We start from the raw sequence: 21,732 nt of genomic DNA on the forward strand, positions 1-21,732 counted from the left end.
AATATTAAAAACAATTAAACATGTTTAGAAGGAAATGTTTGTACTTACTCAAAGTGACATGACAGTTTTATCACATTTAAAGCAAAAATAGAAGGGTCAGAAAATAAAGCAAGGGTCAACAATTTAGTTTTCAAAAAAACAGTACTGTGATTCTAAACACCGAGGTCCCAAACCAGGGCACTCTAGTAATTACCTTATTTACTTAAGTAACATCTGAGGACCCCATAAATACATTTTCTTCCCATGACCAAGTAAGGCAAGGAAATTTTCTTTTCTCTGTGTCACCGACTCTGAAAATTTCTCCCTATCCCAGTCCTCACACATCCCCATCCCCTATGTATTCAGAATTCAAAGGCAAAAGTCTGCTTATCTCCACACACTTTAGTAAATGCTTTTCCATTTTCTTTCGCCTAGTGGAAGGATCTTTGACTTTATCTGGGAACATCTCACTGTGCAGTCACCTCTCGTGACCTAAAGAAGCCTCTTAGGGGTAATTTTTCTTTGTGGACCTTGACACTGCCTTGAAAGTTTACAGTCATAAATTGTTACCCACTGAGAACAATTTCTCAAACTTGGTTAAATAATTACATAGACACCAAAAGAAAACCACCCTCTACTAATCCATTGCATTATCTTATCTCCTAATTCAAAGAAAGCACACCCGTTATTTTGAATACCTTAGAGACATTATAAAATGAAATTACAAAATGGAACCAGAAGATTCAATACGAAGGAATCTTCAAACTGGAGGACAGCATTTGTTATTTGGTGGCACCTTCTGGGAAAGCTTGATATTACAGCTCAGCTCTGTTAAACATAAATTCTCACACAAAAGCAAGTGGGGAAAATTCTGAGAGCAGGGAGATAGTGCTGATGATACACTATAATAATGTTAAAATTCAGAACTATGAGGGTCTGTCTTATTTTAAGCAAATATATATAAGAAGTGAGAGGTTCCTGGATGTTTCATAGCACGTCCCTCAGTTCTGAATATGTATGCCAAATCCACCTATGAGGACAACCTGTCACCTCCTGAAGGCTGTTGGTACAGCCCAAACCAACAGACATGTCAAAGAAACAGAATTCAAAAATGGAACAAGAAATACGATATCAAAGGCTTTCATCAAAACAAAACAAAAAAGGGACTTCCCTGGCAGTCCAGTGGTTAATAAGACTCCACGCTTCCACTGCAGGGGGCACGGGTTCGATCCCTGGTCATGGAACTAAGATCCCACATGCTGCTCAGTGTGGCCAAAAAACAAACAAATAAGACTTTCATAGCAGTGATGCCAATTTCCTGAAGCACATCTCTGCAATTATAATATTGGGAATTCCTGGGAAAATAGGATTTGCTTCACCCCCAAGTTTCTTAACCTTTGAGCCTCAGTTTCCTCATCTATAAAATGGGGCTAATAAGAGTCTATTTCACAGATTGTTTTAAGAGTTAAATGAGTTAAAACAAGTGAAGTATTTAGAAGGGTGACTAGCACATAGAAAGCACCGAAGGAAAGTTTAGCTACAAATATCAGGCATCCCAACGACATGGTAAAGCGAGTCATGCAAAGACCATGTTGAGTCACATCTTTGACTTTGTGTCTAAAGATGACAGATAGGACAATTACATAAAGATCATGGGCCTTAGAGTAAGAAACAAGAATGCACTGAATAGGCAATGCAGCTTCCTTGAAGGAGGCTCGTGGAATTTACTGGGAGAGAGATAAAATTCAATACAAGCAAGTGAAAATGCCAGGTGTTGGCAATTATTGATGACAACCAACTCTTCAATGATAGGGCCCCCTGTCTGTTCATGACCCTCAGCTACCTAAGGGCTTCTAAGGAATTATTTAACTTAAAAACTGAAAAACCATTTGGGCTTAGTATGGCACCCAAACAAGGAAGAGAAAGAGCCTCTAATGTAGTTTTTTAAAAAAATCTCCCTTTTAATTGCTTCAAATCTTTTTTGGGACAAGTGAGGAATGTGGCTGAATACATGATCAGTTGCTTGACTAGGGCTGCACCCTCCTCCATCTGATCACATCTAGCACAGACAACAAACAACCAAGCATTAGGAACAGGTCAGGTGAAATATCTCCATGTATCCAACAAAGGTAACTTTCTGCCAATTACGCTAATGAATGTTCCACAATGGGCTGCATCTACCAGAGGAGAATTGCACCCCTTCAGGTATGTTTACTTCCAGTTATAAAATGCAGAGAACAGGAGTCCATAACGAGAGCCACCAACCCCCCGCCCCCGCCAGAGGGTCAGGGCAGCCCTTTAATGAAGGGCCTCTCTAGCTGCTCACTCACCATACTTACAGACTTTACAGCTCTTGCATGTGCTGGAATTACAAGTCATTAAAAAACCACTTTGAAAGCACAATAAGGACCTTCTTCTCTGACTGTGACAACCTTCCATCACATAAAAACCTGAGGACAGTGCTTCAACAGCAGGACATTTACTGCCAGCTCCAGACAGGGTAAGCACGGCAAGGCACAGGGTGCGGCTGGAGGAAATGAGGCACCACAAAAGGAGGGAAGTTCCTTTTTCCTTCTCCTTCCTTTTTTTCTTTTCCAAAGAAACTTCTGCTAAGGTGGTTTGCAGTCTTTACCCTGTATCTGAACCACCACCCACCCTTGGGAAAACCCACTCCATTTGATGAGATTTCATCTTTCTCTCTCAAGATTTTATCCAGGAAAACACTTTGGTAAGCCAAACTATCAAGACACGATTACAATTTCATTTCTCACACTTCAGGTTGAAGAGGGTAACATTTTACCAAATGTAGTCTGACCATTTACAAGGAAAGACAATTAAAACTTTCAACTTCTGCACTTTTAAATTACAATTAAATCTCTACAAAGCAAGGTGAAAAAAAAGTGAAGGCAACGATAAGGAAATTACTACCATAACCAAATCTGATCATAAATGGTTATTTCAATTTTCTTTTACTGTTTTTCCCCCTTCTCTGCTATGAATACTAAACTTCCTCATATCACAAAACCAGATAAACTCAATAAACTTCTCTTTAGAAGCAGAGTTACATGAAAAACAAAAACTAGGAAATTACAGGAAGGGTAAAGGATGTTTGTTTTTTTAAATTCTCGATTAAAGTTTAAACAGGTTAATGCAAAACACAATTACAAACTTTTAGTTCACCCAGATACACTCAGAGCCTCACCCTTTCTAGCTGCTAGTTAGCGCCAGTGACGAGTAAGAACAGTCACTTGCCATAAGTGACCATTGTGGCCACAAAGAGATGAATTCCTCAACCAAGAACAGCTTTACTCTAATGGAATTACCTAAGTTCTTGAATGCAAAATATTCTTAATGCTAACATTTACATACATAACAAAAACGGGCCCTTATCATGTTTTCAGTCTTTGCTAAACGCTCACCCACTATAAAACAGTCCTTCCGCCTCCCTCGCCGCCCTCCCCGCTGCCTCCTCCCGAATTCTTCTGTAAAGGAAAATTACTGATGGACTTTCATGTGACAATATTAGAGTTCTTTATAAAATGAGAAACATCTCAGGAATTTCAAATCCTATTTAAAAATTACTCTTTCAGTCATATTAATATTAATCCAAAGATAAAAGAAGACATCCTAAAAAATGATTTAATAGTAACAGCAATAAAAAAAAAAATCTACCAAGTGCCTACCAATGCAGTACTAGGTAAGTCCTTGCCCTTTATCTCATTTAATTAAAAAGCTGAAAGATCCTGGGAAACTTTGGCTTAACTATTGATTTAAACTGAGATGCTGGGACTTCCCTGGTGGCGCAATGGTTAAGAATCCACCTGCCAATGCAGGGGACACGGGTTTGAGCCCTGGTCTGGGAAGATCCCACATGGTGCGGAGCAACTAAGCCCATGCGCCACAACTACTGAGCCTGCGCTCTAGAGCCCGTAAGCCACAACTACTGAGCCTGGGTGCCACAACTACTGAAGCCCACGCGCCTAGAGCCCGTGCTCCGCAACAAGAGAAGCCACCGCAATGAGAAGCCCGTGCACCGCAACGAAGAGTAGCCCCCGCTCGCCGCAACTAGAGAAAAGCCCACACATAGCAACGAAGACCCAACACAGCCATAAATAAATAAATAAATTATTTTTTAAAAAGTTAAAAATAGATAGATAGATAGATAAATAAATAAATAAATAAAACTGAGACGCTCTGTCCTGTATTTTTCCATGTTACACATGCACATCAATATCAAGGTCATATACCTCCTCAAGACAAAATTCAGAGGAATGTGACATATATTCCAAGTACTTTTTCTCTTTTAAAACATTTAACCCACTCTTGAAAAAGGACACTAGAATTCTGCTGTATTTTTGAATATCAAAAAATTTCTTTCAGGGACTTCCCTGGTGGTCCAGTGGTAAAGAATCCACCTTACAATGCAGGGGACACGGGTTCGATCCCTGGTCAGGGAACTAAGATCCCACATGCCACTGGGCAACTAAGCCCAAGCACCACACCTATTGAGCCCACACGCCTCAACTAGAGCCTGTGTGTGCTGCAAACTACACAGCCCATGCGCTCTGGACCCCGTGCACCACAACTACAGAGCCCATGCACCCTGGAGCCTGTGTGCCACAAATAGAGAGAGAAAACCTGCACACCACAACTAGAGAGAAGCCCGAGTGCTGCAACAAAGAGACTGAGCGCCATAAGGAAAGATCCTGCACGCCTCAACGAAGATCCTGTGTGCTGCAACTAAGAGCTGATGCAGCCAAAAATAAATATAAATAAATAAAATAATAAATCTCTAAAAAAAAAACTCTTTCAAAGCTATAGGTTATAAAGACTGCCAGAAGCCAAATCATGTAACAAATGGCTCATAACATTTTTTGTTTTAATTTATTTTTGTCTGCGTTGGGTCTTTGTTGCTGCCCGCGTGCTTTCTCTAGTGTGGTGAGCAGGGGCTACTCTTCTTTGCGGTGCACGGGCTTCTCATAGCGGTGGCTTCTCTTGTTGCGGAGCATGGGCCCTAGACCCCACGGGCTTCAGTAGTTGTGGCGCACGGGCTCAGCAGTTGTGGCTCGTGGGCTCTAGAGCACAGGCTCAGTAGTTGTGGTGCGCAGGCTTAGTTGCTCTGAGGCATGTGGGATCTTCCCGGACCAGGGCTCGAACCTGCGTCCCCTGCATTGGCAGGCGGACTCTTAACCACTGCGCCACCAGGGAAGTCCCTCATAACATTTTTTGATTAGTATGTTAAGTGATTTACCCGGATTGACTATTTTCACAATAATCCTACAAAGTAAAGGCTATTATGATCTCTATTTCACAAAAAAATAAACTAAGAAATATAGAAGGTCAAATCGTTTAACTACGATCAATGGTGGAGCTGCGATTCAAAACACAGCTTGTCTGACACCAGAGTGCATACTCCTAATTATTTGATTACTTTACTACCTACCTACCTACATACTCATCAACAAATAAGTGATTCCTCAAAAATCATGCAGGTATATAAACCATGGATACCCCACTTCTTTTTTCTCTACTCACATACAAAGTATACAAACATCGTAACTGAGAAGAACCATACGAATCAACAATCTAAGCTTCCCAATCCATCTTAATAGCACTGAATTTTATTTTTATATAAAACCTGAATCTAACTTAATTATGGAAAAGTTTCTTTAAAAAGTTCTTCCTTTTAATCGTAACTAACCTGTACCAAGGCAAGATATTTTCTTTACAGACATACCAAGTGAATAACCTTTTTTCCCTGGTCCTTCCCAATTCTTCACACTCGTCCAATTTCTTTTTGTGTCCTTCTTCTGTTTCCAAAGTCCATGATCTCTGCCTGCTAGGTCTAAAATTACCCTCTACCCCGCCCTCCACGAATGAACATAAATCTGGCTCATATTCAAATAATGAAGCTGTAAAGGTCCTTCGACAGATCAGGTCATCTGATCCTACTTACTCAGATGCAGACACACTCACCACCAGGACAATGTGAATGGTGCCCCCTGAAGGTGGGCCTGTCCCAAGCTATCCAATCAGTTCCTTGCCAAGGGAGACTATGGGGTGCTTAGTTCTCTCCATTACAATTGCTTCCTGCTCCTTTGGTCTTAACCACAGTAGGGACACCAAGTAGGAGAAAGGCCAAACACAGGCTACCTTTACCACTGGAGAAAGGGAATTGCAGCCCTCCTCTATCTTCCTTCGTTCACAGAAAGTCTTTTGGGCGCTGGATTACTTGGAACCACTTCTGTCAATTCTCTTCTGTTATATATATATATATTTTTATTTATTTATTTATTTATTTATTTATTTATTTATTTATTTATTTATTTATTTAGAAATTTTAAACTACCACCTATATTTAGAAGATTAAACCAAAGCAGCAACAATAAAAGCATTGCTCCCAGAAAACTAATAAGGAAAGTACAGTTGTTGGGTTTTATACCCAAATAATACCCAAAAGTCTTTAGAGGCTTTCTCAGTAATGATATGCAAACCACATTACAAAAACTCCTGTTATGGTCACTGGATAGGTGGCTCTGACACGTCATGAATCATCTTGAAAATTTGCTACCTACTGTATGGAATTACAATTCTCACTCTTCATTCCAGAAGATTTTGCAACGTATTGCTTTGGATAAACCTATCAAGTTGAACATGATGTTTAGGAAAAGTCATACCTTATAAATCATATATAAAAGGGAGGGAGCAAGAGGCAAACAAAAATAAGAATACACAGAATTAGCTAAAGAGGAAGATCACCTGTGATAATTTCCTGTAGAAAGTGCATTCAATAGTGCTTTATGAATGCTATTTGGTCTTCTCACAAATCAGCAAACATTCAAGAAAGGTGTCTTTCAAAATTTTGATGATGACCTACTGTAAGAAATACACACAGCTTCTGAAATAAAATTTTCACAAACCATTACTTACCCATACTAGTTGCAATGTATTCTGATTTTCTTTTTTAACACTGGTGATGACATGCTAAATTGATTTCATGGCTCACTAGTAAATCACAAACCACAATTTGAAAACCTCTGTTCTAGAAGAACTGCAACACGGCAGAATATGGAGAAACAAAGTTGCTAAACTTGACAATCTTGATAGACTAGTCACACCCCAATAGCATCAATGAACATTTCAGAGTGATCTGAAATAAAAAGTCAAACATACGAAAAAAGTTCCAAGGAACATCTAGATTAAGAGCAAGTTGTGAATTAAGAGGAGGGGTACAAAGCAAAGAAGAAAAAATAAATGCTTGAGATATTAGGACAAACCCATTAGGCTTTCGTCTCCATTTCACAGACTATCACTCTAAGGCCTATACCAAACACTGGAACGAATTACTCCATCTCCAGTATTTTATATGCTACTCTGCCTCTAATCTGATTTAAAATTTTGAGATTAGCTATAGAGAGTAGAGCGGGGGGGGGGGGAAAGGAGGTGGTCTCTGGATGACTAGGGATCGGTACTGATGCCATGTCCTAATCCTGGCTGCCTTTCTACCCAGAATGGGGCAAATGGAGAAGAGAGAATCTGTTAAGGCCTCCTAGCCTTTGCCAGCATTTGAATTAGGAACTTTTGTGGAGCCTCCCTATGGGAAAGAAAGAGAAGTATTCTAAAATGGCCAGCAATTTTTAGCCAGACATCTTCCTTGACTGTTGTCTAGAAATACTGACAACTGAAATTAAAGAGATTACTGGTACCGATCATGACTGATAAGTAAGAGTAGAAGGCCAAAGCTAGAGAAAAAAGGGAAGTGAGGAGGAGATAACGTCATTGTAAATAATGTTCATTCTCCAGAAATAGAATGGAATACTTGAATTACTAACAGTTCTGTCACTGGAAGTGTAGGATTTCTTACTTTGGTAGGAGGTTAGAATAGGTAACCTGAAACTCCCTTCCAACTCTGAGAAATAGTAATTATAAGTTTAAATCTCGGGATTTCCCTGGTGGCATAGTGGTTAAGAATCCGCCTGCCAATGCAGGGGACATGGGTTTGAGCCCCGGTCCGGGAAGATCCCACATGTCGCGGAGCAACTAAACCCGTGCACCACAACTACCGAGCCTGAGCTCTAGAGCCCGTGTGCCACAACTACTGAAGCCCATGCGCCTAGAGCCCGTGCTCTGCACCAAGAGAAGCCACCACAATGAGAAGCCCGCACACTGCAATGAAGAGTAGCCCCCGCTCGTTGCAACTATAGAAAGCCCGCGCACGGCAACGAAGACCCAATGCAGGCCAAAAAAAGAGTTTAAGTCTCAACATCGAATAATATTTTGAGGGATTATCAGATGGCCAAATGTTCTTTTAGGAACCCACAAAAGATAATCCTACCCATTAGCAAACCTTGTAATGAAGATATATACCCTGTCCCTTCCAAATCAGTGGTTATACAATAGGGGAAAAAATTAAATATTTCATTTTCAAAATACCACTACCTGGTTTCATGACACATATAAACATCAAAATGTATCAAATCACACATTTTAAATACACAGTATATTGTTATATCAATTTTGCCTTGACAAAAGTATTAAAAAATACTACCACCAGTTTTCAATCTATGTAAACAAATTACTTCATTACACTGATCAAAAAGATCAACACTGGGGCTTCCCTGGTGGCGCAGTGGTTGAGAATCTGCTTGCCGATGCCGCGGAGCAACTGGGCCCGTGAGCCACAACTGCTGAGCCTGCGCGTCTGGAGCCTGTGCTCCGCGACAAGAGAGGCCGCGATAGTGAGAGGTCCGCGCACCGCGATGAAGAGTGGCCCCCGCTTGCCGCAACGAGAGAAAGCCCTCGCACAGACACGAAGACCCAACACAGCCAAAAATAAACAAAATAAATAATAAATAAAATTAAAAAAAATAAAAATAGAAAATAAAGTGCATGAAAATTGTTTAAAAAAAAAAAAAAGATCAACATTGTAGCTATACCCTAATATTTTCTGTTTCTTTTTAAAATTTATTTTCTGGTGTATTCTACTTTCACTGCATTCTTCTCACTTTCCTAAACCAGCAGTCACTGGAAAGCATAGTAACTAAGCTCTGATGAGCATCTAGATTTTTCTGCTGCTATTCAAATGACCCATTATTACACTCCGGGACATATCTTTCCTTTAACAACTTAAATCATAGCCTACAAGTCTGCAGATTCCTTAATGATTTCATTTCCTTCTTTCCATTAGTTAAGGAAATTCATTTCTAGGCCACGTCTCCTTCCGTGCTACCATTCTCTGGCGCAACTGTCATTCTCCTTCCTCTGTCTTTATGCTGAAGCTATCAGAAATAAAATTGGAAAACTAATGAAGGAAAGGAGGAAAACCAGCCAGACTACTCACGTCAGATTTAGAGGACATATTCTCCTCCACGTCGGAATCATTGGGATCCACGATATCATCAAATGGCGGTAAAGTTGATTTCTTCTTCTCTGACGTCTCACTTTCAATTTTGACCTTTCCCATCTTGCCATGAGATTTATCTTTTATCTGTTTTTTATCAGCAGAACAAGTGAGTATCAGCGGTGGCGCGTTAGTAAAACTTTTAAATAAAGCCTCCGAGCTACTCTTTTTCCTTTTTTTGGCTGAGAGTTCTTCGGAATCTGAAACGGGGGGTCTTTTACTAGGAGGCTTCTTCTCTTGCTGTCCACTGGTGATCGTGAGTAGGTTACTATCTGGTTTTGGCTCTTTCGACATGGGTTTCGGTTCCTTGAAGGCCATCTTAGGAACGATTTTTTCTTCTTTCAGTGGTTTATTTTCTTTGGGTTTCTTAGAGGATTCTTTGGAAGATTTGTTGTGATCCCTGGAAGGTTCTTTGAAGGCACTTTTATGTTCTCTGGAGTCTTTAGAAGGTTTTTCCTTGTGCTCCTTCGTTAACTTGTGAGGCTTGGAAAAACTGCTGCTGCTGCTGCTGCTGCTACTGCTGCTGCTGCTGCTGCTGCTGCTGCTGCTGCTGCTGCTGCTGCTGCTGCTGCTACTGCTGCTGCTGCTGCTGCTACAACTGCTGCTGCTGCTGCTGCTGCTGGGGTGGGTACTCCTGTTGGGGTCCTGCGGAAAGGCGGGGAGAAAAGCAGACTCTCAAAACGGGACGTCCATGAAGACTAAAAGCCAGTCTCCTCGCACTACAGCTCCTCAAAAGGATCCTTCGTTGATCGCTCCCAAATGCATTGGAACAGAACCCGACAACCTCAAGAGAACGGGTGGGAGCAGGGTGTGCAAGCAACAGTGAGTGTGGGCTGCCGTGACGGAGGAGCTGAACGAGGCAAGCTGTTCTCTTAATCAGGACCAGCGTGGAGTTCTAACCCTCTCAAGTCAGCAAATGTTCACTACACACTTGTCCTAGGAGAGACAAAGCGGGATAACACATGGCTCCTACTCTTAGTAACTATGACACCTCTATGACTCATGGTTATTGTAGGAGCCACCTATCACAACAGGAGGAAGAGAGGAAACTAATTCTGTTGGGGGAGGCAGAGAAGAATAATTCAGAGATTTATGGAGAATTAACACCTCAACGAGGTCCTCAGGAGAAGCAGGTAATTACTAGAAAGGCAAGAATGAAAAGGTACTAGCTCATTCTAGTCCCATGGAGACCAGGAACTAGAATGAACTAAAACAATGAGGGATCAAAGCACAGCTTGTATTTAGGGAGCAGCATCCAACGACAGCAAAGATTGAGAAGGAGGTAGAAAAACAGGCCAGGGTCACGTAGTGAGGCCAGATAATGTTAAATTTTAAACGACTTTTTAATATAAAGAATCACAAGGCCGAAAAAAGAAATAAAATAATTCTCAATTGTAGGTAAAAAGCAGTTTTTTCTTTTCTGACCGAGCTTCAGTTAGGGAATACATCTCCCATCCACTAGCAACAACCACAGTGACAACAACAAAAGGAAAGAAAAAAGCAAGGAAAAGTCTAAAAGAACAAAGATTTCACCTAATGGTCATCAAACGGACTGAAAAGTCTTTGGCAGTCAGGTTGTGTAATCATGACGAAAGAGTTAATCACTGCCTATTCCATTTTAAATGTGTTCCGATTTTTTTCACTCACACAAATACCTCAGAATATTTAGCCTATAAATAAGCTTTCTATCTAGGAACACAATCTAAGTCCGTACTTACCATGTTTCTGAACCTCTGTCATTCACATAGTAAGAGTAAGAAACGGAAGTAGATCCTGGACATGCAAAAATCCACACCAATACTAAAAGAAGAGCTCTTTCTTGTTTACTTCCACCTCCTCATGGAACCAAAGACAATTAAATGTCCAGATTTTCAACTAGAATTTACATCTTCAGGCCTGTTATGTTTCACCTCTAACTTACCCACTTAAGTCCAATGATATGTAAACCAATACTGTATTCCTTACATATCTAGCAGGACACAGGAAAGACAGTAGGCAAGGGCCATGCTTCTCATGAAAATGAACAATCTACTAACTGGGTCTATGCAAAAAAACAAACACAAATACATATAGATTAACATCATAAAGCCATACCCAAAATGAAAAATTACTGCTCTGTGTTAGTGGGAATACGTATTTTTTCTTATTACAAAAATTTTTGTCTTATTTGCTCAACAACAAAATGACATATACCAATTATTCCATTTATTTTTCCCAAGAGAGCATTTGGTTTCAAAATTCTAAAATGGATAAAGTTACTAAGACATGTTTTTGTCCATTAAACTAGATAATTCCTTACAAAACACCTTAATCTGAGATTTAAAGGCAGAATGCTAAAGATAGTACATATTCATATTACTGAAAGGACATTATTTTATAAATTCTATTACAAGACGTTTCCTGGCATGTTAAGCAATACTATGAATAATTAAAATAAAGTATTATGGACAAACTAAATTAAGGGAGAACAGTTTAAAATCTAATATACTTGAGTTTTTTTTTTTAATTGGTTTGTTGACCCACTGAATTTTGCCAATTTGCAAACGGTATTCTAACTATGGCTCTAGAACACCCAAATACTGCTGTTTAATATTCAACCTTCATGGAGTATTATACACATTTTTATAAATACACAAATTTAAGCTACCAACATATTTTCTAGCATTAAGCATTTAAAAATATAACATTTCAGCACACACACCAAAAAGGACTTCTATACGGGTCCTTCCATGATTTATTTTTAAAATCCTTTTGTAGGACAAACTGAACTCTTAAGGCAAAGTACATAGTGGTATATGACACAGATTCTTGTGTCATAGAAAGTTCAAGTTCTCATCTTAATTACATACATATGATGTTAAGTACAAAATGCAAGAAATTTTATAACTTTACTCCCCATGTTGGTCTAGGTATTAAATGCCTACTGTCACCTTTTCACCCACCCAACAAATCTTGGTATAAGCAAGTGACCCAATTATTCTTGTTCCTTCCACTTTACCAAAAAGCATTCTTTAAGCTAAAGCAACTCAGAGTTAACAAGGGAAACATATTCCATAAAAACACCCAAGACAACAATTTAGAAAATAACAAAAACTGAGAGAACAGTTTCTATTCTAGAGGGCTACATTTTCTTTGGCCTGGGCCTGTGATAAATGGCAAAGTTCAAACGTACATCACCTGCCTCCATAGTCATACATGTAATAAATGTAAAACAGAGGCTTTGATATGTCAGGAATTAAATTGTTACCGACACAGAATAAAAGCTTTCACTGATTCTCAGCCTATCTATCCCATAAAAACTGAGGATCAAGTCACTGGCTTTTAAAATTTTTTACCGAACTATTAACCTCAATATTAAGTGCCACTAAGCAGCACAGACTAATTACCTTTCAACATAAAGTTTACACATGTTGTATAATTCAGATTCTCTTTGCCTAAGGCTGATTAGGACAAACTGAATATCGATATAGGGAGAGCATGTCTACATAATTCAAATCTCAAATATTTAAGGCCAATGACTGTTTAAACATAAATATACATATATTTGTACTAACTTTACAACCTGTGAATATAGGGTACAGTATTTTCTTTCATCCACTGAGATTCTACTGAATGCTTCCTTGTTTTAATTTTCTGGAACAGAATGGGTCCCTTTAATTTATAATCTCTTCTAATACTACTTGTCAGCAAGTCCAGTAAGTGGCTTAAGAAAAGAACAGGTTGCAACTATTGGCCAGAATAAGGTTTTCTGATTATATATGACTTTCAATTTCCATGTTATCACCATGTCTTCTTCTTAGCACCACTGATAACTCAAAGGTGATTCTTTCTCCAGCTCCTATTTCTTCATCTTCCTATCCTCTTATTTTTGGTCTCTGTCCTACCCTAACTGACTTCTGTGTTGTGTAAGATATTCAGATCATTCATATGTTGTTTAATAAAATTTGAAATGGACAAATAAACTCTCCCAGAAGAGTTTTATGTATCTAAAACCAATAAACTCTCCAAAAAGAGTTTATTTGTCCAAAACACATCTTTAAAGGACACTTCCTAGAAACTGTAGTATAGTCCAAGACGTTATATGTAGGAAGGGGTGGGGAAAACCATGACAGTCAAATATGGCTTTCCAAATCGAAATTTCTTCTGTAATGCCATTAAACACATGATAAATGGCACAGAGGGATGAAATCCCATCTGGGGCTATGACTAAAGTATAAAAATTCAGGATTCTGGGGAGAAAAAGAACCTTGAATTTGACTTACCTTCTCCCACTCCAATCCCAAATCTAACCCATTTACTTCTCTTGAAGCAGTCAGCTCCAGGGGCCAACAGGTAGTGAGTGGGGCCTGAAGAATGTGACCTTGAGATTATAAGCATCTTGAGAGAGAACAGGTGTAGGGCTTGCTCTGCTCTGGATATCAAGCAAGACCCAGAAGAGTTCTACACATACCTAACTGCACAAGTGTGGCCAGTCTTCCTGGCCCCAGAAGTGCTCAGGGGGCACTCAAGAGGAGAGGGAGTCCCCTCTACACCTGAAGCTAGGAATGCAAGAAGACCAGAAGGAAGGGACAAGGTCCTCCAAGTACACATGAAATATACAACATGCCTGCTGCTATAGCGCAGGCTGAGATGCCTGGACCTTCCATCCCTTATAGGATTAAAACAAACTAAGGTCCCCTAACAGCTCAACCTGAACCCCAATGCACATATAAACAACATACCTAATGACAGGAGACAGTGGGAGAGAGCAGACCTAACAGATCTCCTGAAGGATAGAGACAAAATACTGAGGCCAAAAATAGTATGACTACGTAAGGAGAGTCAAGTAGAGAGCAAAAAATAATTTCTACATAATTTTAGAAAATTAACTAGATGAAAATTTAAAGAAGTAAACTCTTTAAAGTGAATAATTCAGTAGATAAATTAAAAGAGAAGATGGGGTCTAACTGATGAATTAGAGTGAATGAAGGACCAACTGGAAGAAATCTCAAAGCATAAACAAAATACAAAGAGATGAAAATCATAAAGGAAAAAGAGAAAGGACTTGAAGAACAGATTAAGGCAACCTAACTAACATACCAACTATAGGAAAAGTTCCCAATGAGTCTCCAGAAGGGGGAAAAGGAAAATATATTAAAGTAATATGAAAGAAAATGTCCATGAACTAAAGAAGAGATTGAATTGCAAACTTACAGGGCTCTCCAAGATCCAGGCAGGACTAATGAAGGGAAAGGCACATGTTCAACAACATCACACTAAAATTCCTAAACTTTAAGGATAAAAAGAAAACCTTACAAGCTACCAGAAAGAATAATTACCTAATACAAAGAAAGAATCAAATTAACATTGGACTTCTCATTTGTAACATTGGAATTAAAAAGAAAGAACAGTAACATCTAGATTGCTAGGAAAAAAGCAGTACAAGCCAAACATCCTTCAGTGGGAAAGTAGTGTTTTCCAAAATTTAAGGATTCAAAGATCACATTAGCTACCGCTCCATCTAAGGAAAGGACTTAAGAAGGGATTCTAATGGAACAATAACTGAATCAGAAATGAAACCTTTCATGTAAGAAGAAACAGGAGTGCAATTACTTTGCCTTCTACACAGAACTAAATCTAAATGGATAATAAACTGTATGGAATATGTAATGTAAGTGCTCAATATGAATTTTTGACACGAACGTCTAACAAAAATCTGGACCTAAAAATTAAATTATCTCCAAAGAAATTTAGGAGCATTAAAGGAGAGGATTAGTGTTTGAAGGTGAAGGAAAATGTTGGTATCATTATTCATGTTAAAACAGGGGGGAAAAATTGGATCTATGAGCAATTGAAAAGGAACGTGGCCAATAATGAAATGGAAAAGTACAGAACATAAAGAAGGGGAAACTGGGAAACGAATATCAACTTGAAAATACACGCCAAATTTAAAAAAAAATGTAAAAAGTCACAAATAAAAATAAGGAACAAGATAAAAAGTAACAAAATCAGGCATCACTCATTAGAATTTAAAAGAAAGCTGAATTCTCCCACTAAAAGACAGGCTGCCAGATGAGTTAAAAAGACAAAGGTCATATACAGACTGTTTATAAAAAATGCTTAAAACTGAATGACTGAGAAAAGTTTAAAATAAAGGGAAGAGCCAAGAAATATCAGCTAAATGCCCCCAAAGGAAAGCATGAGTGTTATACTAATATCACACAATGTGAAATTCAAGGTTAAGATGACCAAACAGCATAAACAATGTAAAAGCTAAGTTACATAAAGCAAAGAGTATTGAATATGCAAGAAAAACTTGAAAAATATTTCAATGAAATAAGAAATTAGTACAGCTTTGTCAGAAATAGACAGATCTAATAAAGTTAAATGAATATATAGTGAAACTGATTAATACAATCCACACACTTGATTTAATAATTATATAGAAAACTTTCAATCTCTTGAATAAAGCTTACAATTTTATATGTGCCCATGGAACACTGACAAAAATCAATCATGAAGGTATCATAAAATGAACTTAAAATAATCTTTGAAAAATATCTGAATAGATTGTATTGGTTGATCACACTCTAATAAAATTAGAAAAATAAAGACAAAAGAAATCAGTCAAAAGAAAATAATGGTAAGACCATTTCATATAAAAAAATCTAGGGGCATAAGAAAACATATGCTCAAAATAAGATATATTGTCTTTATTGCATTTATTATTCTTAAAAGGAGACGAGGAAAGGAGAGGCATAAAAATACCAGGCATAAAAATACACTTTGCACCCACTCTGAGAAACTAGAAAAAGATCCACAAATATAATACCAAATATAATGAAGAAAGTAAATGAAACAAATTTCACCAACATTTCTGCTCTAAAATAATGGCCTTAAATGTATACTTAGGAATCAAACTCTGAAGAGAAATTTAACAAGTTAATTCTGGTTTAAAGGAGATCTATAATCTACTTTTTAAAACCAACTAAGAGAGGTCAAGTTTCTTGAATTTAAGATTTCTTACACGTAAAATCATGATCTACCATAAAAGGAATAAAATTAAGGAGGGGATAGCAATTTATAAATATTTCAAAATAGGTAGGCAAATACCAGAAGATATCACCAAACAGTTCAAAATGGTTGAGAGAGAGAGTTCAGGGAAGGGGCGGAGCAAAGTGGACTGCTGATGATTTTTATAGGCTTTTAGCACAATATGACTCATACAATAAATGTTTTATTAAAAATGAATTTATAGGGCTTCCCTGGTGGCGCAGTGGTCGAGAATCTGCCTGCCAATGCAGGGGACACGGGTTCGTGCCCTGGTCTGGGAAGATGCCACATGCCGCGGAGCAACTAGGCCCGTGAACCACAACTACTGAGCCTGCGCGTCTGGAGCCTGTGCTCCGCAACAAGAGAGGCCGCGACGGTGAGAGGCCCGCGCACCACGATGAAGAGTGGCCCCCGCTTGCCGCAACTAGAGAAAGCCCTAGCACAGAAACGAAGACCCAACATAGCAATCAATCAATCAATAAATCTTTAAAAAAAAAAAAAAATGAATTTATAACACAATAAGATGGTGAAGCAGAAAACATTTCAATAACAAATAATAGAACTAATTTTAAAAAAGAATCAAAACTTAAACATCAAAGCTAAATAGAGGCAACAAGGCCCCAAATTTAACGTTTATCAGTCAATGGATAGGGGATTGAAAGAACACTGCACAAATGGAAATGAAATGGCATTTGAGAATAGTAACAAGGGTCTTTCATTCAATAACAATCTAAATAGCCTGTACATAAAAAGAACATGAAATATTTACACATACAAGAAGTAAAAAGAAAAGCCTGCCATTATAGGACTCAATGCTCTGGAATGTTTTACTTGTTTTGATTTTTTAATAATGTTGTACTATTCTTGAAGGTGATACTCCACCAGGAAGCTGAGAGAACGCTACAATATACCCCCGCTGAGATTCAAGTTCCAGTAGTCTGGTTTCAATGCCCATACTCTCAACCACTACGCTTCTATTGACTCTCAGAAGGGCAGTTGGTTTCAAAACCAACTGTTAATCTTGCCAATACAGCCTGAGCTGTAAATGAAAGAAGGATGGGAAGAAAGGGAGAGGAACTCAGTGGCCTTAAAAGAACAACATTGAACCTGCCTGCCATCTAAGCATAACTATATAAGGAAGTTCTGTTTAGTTCCAGTAGAGGGGGTACAACATGTTACTTTTGGGCAGGTAGCAAATAACTAATTTTGAAATCAGAGGCTCTTCCTGTATACTTTTTGAGTGGCTTAAACTTCGATTCTTTTGTTACCAAATAAATATTTCAAACTTGACAGACATTAAAACAGTTGTGTCCAGAGGCTTATTTGATATTAGAAAATCAACCTTTCCTATAATATTCCTGCAGAACACGTTATCTTTAATTATCTTAAAGAGTATTACAAGACTATAAGACACATTTCTCTCATAATTCAATGTTTTCAAAATCAATGTAAAAATCTTCCCCATTATATAATTTGAAATGACAAAAATTTATAGTGTTCGCATAAAATAAATGCTCACCTCCAAAAAGGGTGGGTTGGGGGAGGTCACTGAATAAGAAAACTGGAGGGATCCTATAAGGGCCTCCATAGGAGTTCTTTGGAAAGAGAGGAAATTTTGGAATTTTAGCACAAAAACAAGGAAGCGATAAAGAAAAACAATAATTTTTAAAACCACAAAATAAATGGCTATATAAGAAAGAAGATATGATAACAGTATATACATCTTAACAGTGGTAACTTTTACAGTCATAGCTGTAAACAACATTTACTGATTTTCAATTTTTACATTTTAACCTACTCAGCTCTACCACTTACTAAGTGACTTAAATATCCTTGTCAGTAAACTGGAGAACATAATATTACCTATACCATCAAGGTCGACTTGATGATTAAGTAAGTTTAATATATGTAAAGTACCTGTGTGTATATATATGTATGTATTATAAAATAATATATATAAAACATGCAATGTGCTTGGCACAAAGCCTGAACTATGTAAGTGCTTTCAATTACTACCACTATTATTACTACTACTACAGACAAGCACAGAAAACTTAAGACTTGTATTACATAACACAATGTTATCAACTGTGACAATGCAAAAGTAAATGTATGGATGACAAACCTGGAAGGTAGAAACATGAACAGAGAAGGGAAAGAAACTCTAGTATAACCTGAGCCTACAAAGTTTAGAATCAAGAAACACTGTCCATGGTCAGTGAAACAAGAGATAAAGTTCTAAGCTCAACATCTAGAAAGTCTTATCCAAGGTAAGAATTAACAATGGTATTATATTGGGAGGAAAAGGAGATGGAGCAAATAGGTTAAAATTCTCATGCAGAAATAGAAGCATAAGCATATAGTTTGGAAGCTTTGGGCAGTAACCCTAGAACTTAAAAAGAAAAAAGAAAGAGAGAAAGTTAAAGTGCTTCCTTCTAGGAAGTGGAAAGAGGATTGGCAAAGAATACAATATAGGATTTTTGGTTTTTTCTAATACCATCCTTTGCTAGTTAATTCTTTAAACCATGTAAATGCACTATTTTGACAGAAGATAAATTTCTTCAACCTCCCAAAAGTACTTTTACATCTCTCCTCTTTCATGTACCCATTTGCACTTCAGAGATTTTGTGAAATAAATTTTGTGTTAGAAAAGTAAAAAGAGAAGCTATTCAACTATGTGACTGCTATCTTGCTGTGTTTTTTAAAAAAATTCCATTTTCCTTCTGATGTGGTTTCAATGTTATCTTTTCCTTCTTTCTTTTTTTTTTTTTTTTTTATTTATTTATGGCTGTGTTGGGCCTTCGTTTCTGTGCGAGGGCTTTCTCTAGTTGCGGCAAGTGGGGGCCACTCTTCATCGCGGTGCGCGGGCCTCTCACGATCGCGGCCTCTCTTGTTGCGGAGCACAGGCTCCAGACGCGCAGGCTCAGTAGTTGTGGCTCACGGGCCTAGTTGCTCCGCGGCATGTGGGATCTTCCCAGACCAGGGCTCGAACCCATGTCCCCTGCATTGGCAGGCAGATTCTCAACCACTGCGCCAGCAGGGAAGCCCCTTTCTTTTTTTTTTTTTTTTTTAAGCAAACTACAATCAAGCTCTAAGCTACAAATTTAGCTTAGGATACTTAGGTTGCATTTTGAATTTTATTCATTGTACTAAGATCATTAAAAGATGAAGAAGATAAAATTTATAAATCATATTCACAATTGAGAAATGGAAACAACTGAAAAAATTTCTCAGTTCTAACGTGAACAGAATTAAAAGCAGTTAAATTTTCATTTCCCTACCCTTCTGTTCAAAAGCATTGAGTGAACTTAAAAGTCTTCCTCAATATTAAAAATATCTTCAAGTACTGTATCTGCATGTAAATATGAAATTTAACTGTAAAGTATCATTTGGCAAGAATATTCAATATTTTACAAAATAATATTCCAAGTAGATAAATTTTAAAAGTCTTCCTGTCTCAAATGACTAGTTTCAGCTATGCTCTATGTACTAAAAAATACTTTTACTTCAGAATCCAATCTCATTTAAAATGGTTCTATTTAGGACTTCCCTGGTGGTGCAGTGGTTAAGAATCCGCCTGCCAATGCAGGGGATAAGGGTTCGATTCCTGGTCCGGGAAGATCCCACGTGCCATGGAGCAACTAAGCCCATGTGCCACAACTACTGAGCCTGTGCTCTAGAGCCCATGCTCCACAACAAGAGAAGCCACCAAAATGAGAAGCCCACGCTCCACAACGAAGAGTAGCCCCCACTCACTGCAACTAGAGAAAGCCCACGTGCAGCAACAAAGACCCAACACAGCCAAAAATAAATAAATTAATAAATTAATTAATTAAGAAAAATAAATTTAAAAAAAAACTGGGACTCCTTTCAAAATGAATAAATAAATAATAAAATGGTCGTAGGTATATACTATTCCCTGACTTGCTATGGCTTTAAGTCTAAATTATAATTAAGTACTGTTAACAGTAAGTTATATTTAGAAGACTTTGCAGTTTCAAGCAAACTTCTGTTTACTTTTGTGGCTTGAAACTAGAAACTCAAAGTAATAATTATATCACTTCTCTTTCTAGGTTTATGTATACTTAGCGTTGTATAATTTCCGTTTTCTTAAACAAGCTTTAAAACATATTGGCCAAATCATTTTGGTCTTCTCTTTCAGTACTAGCTGGAATTCTGACAATGAGCCTTGATAAGTAATCGTTACTCACAAAGAATAGTCAACCTTCAATGTTTAATGTATAATACTAATCACAATAGCGTAGCCAGAAGTATAAGATGAAAAACGGTGCCTGACACATAAAAATTCAATCTACTGCATAAATAAAAAACCCAAAGAGAGACACAATCATACAAGGGGAAAATATAATCAGGGTTATGCTGTCTTGTCACCTTCTCTCAATAGTTATTCAATTCATATTCATTGAGTCTCCAACAATGCAAACAACAATGCTGAAACTGCTAGACATACCATGGTTTCAGTGGGGGGAAAACCCTTTTAATTTGGCAATATAGTGGACTCTTTGCAAATACAATTAGATATTGGATAATACAAAACTCTTCATTGTGGAGTTTATTAAAAAAATAAGGGGCTTCCCTGGTGGCGCAGTGGTTGAGAATCTGCCTGCCAATGCAGGGGACACGGGTTCGAGCCCTGGTCTGGGAAGATCCCACATGCCGCGGAGCAACTGGGCCCGTGAGCCACAACTACTGAGCCTGCGCGTCTGGAGCCTGTGCTCCGCAACAAGAGAGGCTGCGACAGTGAGAGGCCCGCGCACCGCGATGAAGAGTGGCCCCCGCTCGCCACAACCAAAGAAAGCCCTCGCACAGAAACGAAGACACAACACAGCCAAAAAAAAAAAATAATAATAAAAAAAATAAAAGAAAATTCCAAGAGTGGTGAGTATATAAAAGAGATACAGACAGAAAGAGAAAAGAGAAGGGAGGAGTTGAAACGTGAACTGTAAGCTTCAGTTAGTCTCATGAGAGGTGCAGCTGCTTAAAGGGCACTGATAGGTCCACATTCTCCTGGGTCTCTTTTAAGACCAAATCTGGGGCCTACAGCATATTTGGAGACCTGAACTTCAGAGTCTCTCAGAAATTCGGGAGAAGCTTTTATAAATCTGTTGGGGGAAAAGTACTCTGAATTAAGACCTCAGGATTCCCAAAGTTCAACTAAATCAAATATGAACTCACAATTTTAAAATATCCCTAAACACAAAGAAAGAAGCCACCATGATCTGAGAGTGTGTAAAAGGGTCTTTAGGATCTCAGATATTGGAATCATCAGATGCAGAATATAAAATAATGACATACAAGGT

General features: G+C 38.2%; 1 protein-coding gene across 3 annotated transcripts in view; it reads right to left on the reverse strand.

Moving 5' to 3' along the window:
* Nucleotides 1–21,732, reverse strand: part of MLLT3 (MLLT3 super elongation complex subunit) — a 254,259-nt gene that overhangs the window by 57,041 nt on the left and 175,486 nt on the right. For all 3 annotated transcript variants that reach the window (XM_068552314.1, XM_068552312.1, XM_068552313.1), the window contains exon 5: nt 9,320–10,024. In XM_068552314.1, the coding sequence (XP_068408415.1) occupies nt 9,320–10,024 (705 nt within the window). The remainder of the gene's footprint in view (nt 1–9,319; nt 10,025–21,732) is intronic.

The sequence above is a fragment of the Eschrichtius robustus genome, chromosome 10, assembly GCF_028021215.1.
Source record: "Eschrichtius robustus isolate mEscRob2 chromosome 10, mEscRob2.pri, whole genome shotgun sequence".
Taxonomy (NCBI): domain Eukaryota; kingdom Metazoa; phylum Chordata; class Mammalia; order Artiodactyla; family Eschrichtiidae; genus Eschrichtius; species Eschrichtius robustus.